At 43.9% G+C, this 5785-nt stretch overlaps 1 protein-coding gene across 1 annotated transcript in view; it reads left to right on the top strand.

Annotated features, from left to right (window-relative positions):
- Positions 1 to 5785, top strand: part of LOC109970614 (copine-9-like) — a gene marked incomplete at its 5' end in the record, with an annotated part of 56770 nt that overhangs the window by 4300 nt on the left and 46685 nt on the right. The window contains one exon of the mRNA XM_020618298.1: positions 3600 to 3675. Coding sequence (XP_020473954.1) covers positions 3600 to 3675 — 76 coding nt within the window. The remainder of the gene's footprint in view (positions 1 to 3599; positions 3676 to 5785) is intronic.

Raw genomic sequence — 5785 nt, 5'->3', positions numbered from 1 at the left:
CTGTGTCTGCACCCCACCCTCCGTGACTGGCTCCTGGACTTTCTGACTGGCAGGCCCCAGACTGTCAGGATTGGCAATAGGACTTCAAACAACATTATCACGAACATCGGCACCCCACAAGGATGTGTCCTCAGTCCCCATCCTCTACACCCTGTTCACCTACGACTGTGTCACCTCCCACAAAGACAACATCATCCTAAAGTTTGAGGACGATACCACAGTGATAGGTTGCATCACTGACGGGGACGAAACACCCTACAGGAGGGACGTGGCCAGTCTGGTGTCATGGTGCGAGGACCTCACCTCGACACTTAACACCACACAGCTGGTCAAGGAGGCCCAATGGCGGCTGTACTTCCTGAGGAGGCTAAGGAGGTTTGGCATGTCGCCTAGGATCCTCAGCAACTTCTACAGCTGCATCGGCGAGAGCATCTTGACCAGCTGCATCACTGTCTGGTATGGCAGCACTACTGCTATAGACTGCAAGCGCAAATGGCGGCTGTCCTTCCTGAGGAGGCTGAGGAGGTTTGGCATGTCGCCTAGGATCCTTTGCAACCTCTACAGCTAGACCGCAAGCGCCTGCAGCATTTACCACCGCAGGGTGCGTAGGAAAGCTGCCTCCATCCTCAAGGACCCCACCTACCCCCAGCATGGACTGTTATACCCCTACCCTCCGGTCGGAGGCTCAGAAGTGTGAAATGCAGGACTTCTAGACTGAAAAACTCTCTTTCTGACTGCCATCAGACTCCTAACAGCTGACTCAGGAACTACCTCATGTAATTCCATCTGTACTGTTTACATACTCATTTTGCACATGCATAACACACGCACACTCAATGCTGAATATTTGCACTTCACGCCTCCCACATAGCATATATTCTCTTTGCATTATATTGTGCTTCTTTCACTTACTGCTTTAAAGTGCCTTAGATCTGTGTTACTGCCTATTTAGATTTGTTATTGCTCATCTACTTTATATTTGATTTGTATTGTGTGGCATTCATGTGGATGGCAACGCAAGAATTTCTTTGTACAGGGAAACACGTTTCCTAACTGTGCATATGACAAATAAACACTTTCACCTGCTATTTGACTTGCTGTTTGTGGATTTTAGCTCTGCCTCCAAAAATTGTCTCTGGGATATTAGTCATGAAGCTACAGGACCTGGGCCTCCACAAACATCTGAGCCTGTGGATTAAGGACTTTTTGACTAACCACCCACAAGCAGTGAGACTTGGTTCCCACACCTTCCCAGTCCTGACACTTAGTACATGAGCACCGCAGAGGTATATACTCAGTCCTGTTCTATACTCCCTCTATACCTGCGAATGCACACCCACTCACCCCACAAACACAATCATCAAGTTTGCAGATGGCCCAGCTGTCGTGGGTCTCATCTAAAATGGTGATGAGACTGGTGATTGAACACACACTGTACAAAGAAATCTGCAGGCTGACAGGGGTAACCTGTTCTTAAACATCAAAAAAACAAAAGAGCTCATCCTGGACTTTAGGTGAAAACAGGATGCATGCCTGCCACTCAGGATAGAAGACCAGGAGGTGGAGCAGGTGACAAGCTTCAAGTTCCTAGGTACCCACATCAGCAGTAACCTAAAATGGAGTCTAAACACCACTGCTGCAGTGAAGAAGGTTCAGCAAAAACTGCATTTCCTCAGGATACTGAGGAAAAACCACATTTCTGCCAGGTTGCTGAAGTATTTTTTTTATCACTGCTGAGTAGACAGTGTACTGACTTACTCCATCCTGGCATGGTTTGGAAACTGTTCAAAGGCAGACAGGGCAGGTAGAGTCCTACCACAGCGGTCACATCCAAGGGAAAACTGCCCACGAAGTCCTCCTTCGTGGGCGGTGAAGTTCAGCTGGTGGCTCGCCATCTCCTTTGTCAAGGAGAGAATCAAGAATCCAAAATCCAGGGTCTGGTATCTTCTGGGTCTCAAAAACCTAGCCTATACAACAGTATGGCTATTACTATACTGTAACTCCCAAAGTCTCAATTATCTATTGCCACAATAAGTCAACACATTCACATGATATTTAATATGCTATTAAAGCATAATAGCAGTCAAAAAGTATTAAACTATCAAAAATACACAATATAGGCTTACTTTCATGTCAGCTTTTTTCTTTCTCAGCAATATTTTATGATTTTATTGCTAATGCCCATTAACCATGAATTAAGATTACACTTTAAAACAATTTTGATTTAATTTTTTGCTTAAAAACCTGTGCAATATCATATTAAAGTCTTATGCACGTGGCACAGTCGCTCCAAACAAGAGAGCACACATCCCTGGGGTTACATTTTAGGTCGATCACCACAACAACCACAGTAACTAACTTCATTAGCTTAGCAGGAAACTCACTCACCAAGACTTTACAAAAGTGGTAATAACCCACAATGCGCAAGTCTCTGAGTTTCCTCTGTCACTCTACTGGTCTGGGGTCTTCTCATAGCTGGTATCTAACATTCAGTTTTATCTTTTTTCCCCATTCTATTGTTTTAAACTCTCCTCACCACAAATGAAAAATCAGTTGACAGGCAGATTAACTAATGTATGCAGTTGGTTTATGTAACACAGGGAGTACTGGCATAATCAAGTAATGACAAATTAAAATTATAAACCTTATTGTTTCCACTGGGTTGGTTTTCACAATTACAGCAGAGAAATTCCAGCAGCTGTGCCATCTTATATAAAACTGTTGTACTTGGTTTTGACTGTATTTGGAATTCAGCTTAACAAGGGTCACTTCTAATCTTGGTGGTGCAGTTTGGGATTTACATTTACTCAATACCCCCAGGATAAAAACTCTCTTGAGCATGGCGGCACACCATGCTGTGCAGCACATTACTTTTTAATTGTATAAGAGCAGCACTCTGAAAAGAGCACTCCTCTGACATAACTGATTTCCCATGGTCAAAAAGTTACCCACAGTGTCATCCTGTGTGTGGCTTGACACATTAAAATAGCATTTTTCAAGTTTAGAGTCAGGACTCAAAAGGATATGTAGAATTTATATAGCTGTGCATTTTGATTTTATGTCAAATTTGTCACAGATCATTTTCTAGTGGGTACACACGACAGTTGAAAATGAATGGCAAAAAAAGCAGATAGTCAATTTTAGTGACTATTTGATGGACACAGCAAGAAAAATATCTCTAAATTTATTTATTATTATTTATATTATGTAACTCCTGAATTTGAAAAAAACCTACTGTTTGCTAATATGTTAGCCATGATTACATTATAAGGTGATAATATGTCAGTGTTGTATTTACAGCTTGATAAAGCCAGAGTATAGGCATGGTTTCCATACACTGTACAATTTTGTAAAATCTTAAAGTTAAACTGTTGCTGTGAGGTACTACAGTGTGGGCCATGGAAAAGTAGCCCGCCTCCATGGGCAATATGGGTACATGGACTAGTTTTCTGTGGCCCACCCTGTACTAATACAGTAAACCCCAACAATGATGACAACAGAAATATAATTCTTTAAAAAATAAGATAGAAATATATACATGTAGCAGATGTAGACATAACTGTATCCCTCCATTTGTTTCCCTTTTGTCATTCTTACAGCCATGACTTTATTGGAGAGTTCACCACCAGCTACAGGGAAGTGTCAAGAGGCCAAAGCCAGTTTAGTGTCTATGAGGTAAAATGCAAGCATTGAAAAAAAAATATAATAATAATAATAAGAAGAAGCTGAACAACTTCATCAGGAAATTATTTAAAAAAATTAATAAATCCTAGACTTTCTCCAAAACTTTATGTTCCTGAATGTGTAAAAAATATCAAAGTATTTTGGAGACATGCAATATAATACGTGTTACATATTATTCATTTAAGTATTATTTCTTGTCGTATGCATTGTATTCCAACAGATGTCTGAGGACAATATATTATTGACATCCACCCACAGGAGTTCACATGCACTGAATGTCTTTATACAACCCCAAATCGGCGAAAGTTGCTGTGGTATATAAAATCAAAATTAAAAGTGAAAACAGTGATATGTACATCATCTGTGTCCTGTATCACATCAAAATCAGTATAGCAGCACATTATTTGATGTGATACCTCATCAATTTTATTCTTTGTTCAAAATAAACACTCACTTCAATTCTGATGCTGCAACACATTCCAAAAAAATTTGGGACAGTAAAGTATTTACCACGGTGTGATATTGACGTTCCTTTTCACAACACTTAAAAGACATTTAGGACACCAAGTGATTAAATGTGTCATTTTGTCCCATTCTCCCTGTAAACAAGTCTTAAGCTGCGCAACAGTCCTGGGTCTTCAATGATGCAATTTGCATTTCATGATGTGCCACACATTCTCTACTGTGTGTCCAGCACTCACACCCTTTTCCTTCCAGTCCCTGGAAAAGATTTCATCTTGAGGGGAGCATGTGTTGCTCCAACATCTCTATGTATTTCTCAGCATTAATGGTTCCATCACAAAAGTGTAAGCTACCTTTGCCAAGGTCACTGGCACAACCCCAGATTGTGACAGACCCTGACTTTTGGACTTGTTGCTGGTAATAGTCCTTATGGTCCTTTTTGCCTTTGGTCCAGAGCTCACAGCGTCCATTCCTTCCAAAAAAGACCTGAAATACTGATTGGTCTCACCACAGTACACGTTTCCACTGTGTGATGGTCCATCCAAGATGCTTCCAAGCCCAGAGCAGTCAGCTTCTGGACACTGTTGACATAGGGCTTCCTTTTGGCACAGTACCGTTTTAAGCGGAATTTATGGATGTGACTATGTATTGTAGTGCCTGACACAGGTGAGCCAAAAGTAATCCTGAGCCCATGTGGTTATATCGCTTATGGAAGAGTGATGGTTCTTGATGCAGTACCGTCTGAGGGATCGGAGAGGCATGATCAAATTAGGTATCACATCAAATAATGACCGAGTCCGAGTGGACCATATTCTTCACCTCCATTGCCGATGTGGCCGTTCGGAGCTGTGGCCGTAAGGTCTCCGGTGCCTGTCGTGGTGGCAATCCTCGAACCCGGTGGTGGACACCGGAAGTAAGGGCTGCTGTCAAGCTGAAGAAGGAGTCCTTTCGATCCTAGTTGGCTCGTGGGACTCCTGAGACAGCTGACGGGTACTGGCAGGCCAAGCGGGCTGCAGCCCAGGCGGTTGCGGAGGCAAAAACTCGGGTCTGGGAAGAGTTTGGTGAGGCCATGGAGAAGGACTATCGGTCGGCCTCGAAGAGATTCTGGCAAACCGTCCGGCGCCTCAGGAGGGGGAAGCAGTGCCCTGCCAAAACTGTTTACAGTGGAGGTGGGCAGCTGTTGACCTCAACTGGGGACATTGTCGGATGGTGGAAGGAATACTTCGAGGATCTCCTCAATCCCGGCGCCATGTCTGCTGATGCGGAAGCAGAGGCTGAGGGCTCAGAGGTGGACTCGTCCATCACCCAAGCTGAAGTCACTGAGGTAATCAAGAAGCTTCTCAGTGGGAAGGCACCGGGGGTGGATGAGATCCGCCCTGAGTACCTCAAGTCTCTGGATGTTGTTGGGCTGTCTTGGTTGACACGCCTCTGCAACGTCGCATGGCGGTCGGGGACAGTGCCTCTGGACTGGCAGACCGGGGTGGTGATCCCTCTTTTTAAGAAGGGGGACCGGAGGGTGTGTTCCAACTATAGGGGGATCACACTCCTCAGCCTCCCCGGGAAAGTCTATGCCAGGGTACTGGAGAGGAGAATTCGACCGATAGTCGAACCTCGAATTCAGGAGGAACAATGCGGTTTT

The sequence above is a fragment of the Monopterus albus genome, unplaced genomic scaffold (assembly GCF_001952655.1).
Source record: "Monopterus albus unplaced genomic scaffold, M_albus_1.0 scaffold203.1, whole genome shotgun sequence".
Lineage (NCBI taxonomy): Eukaryota > Metazoa > Chordata > Actinopteri > Synbranchiformes > Synbranchidae > Monopterus > Monopterus albus.
This window is presented reverse-complemented; position numbering and strand designations above follow the sequence as displayed.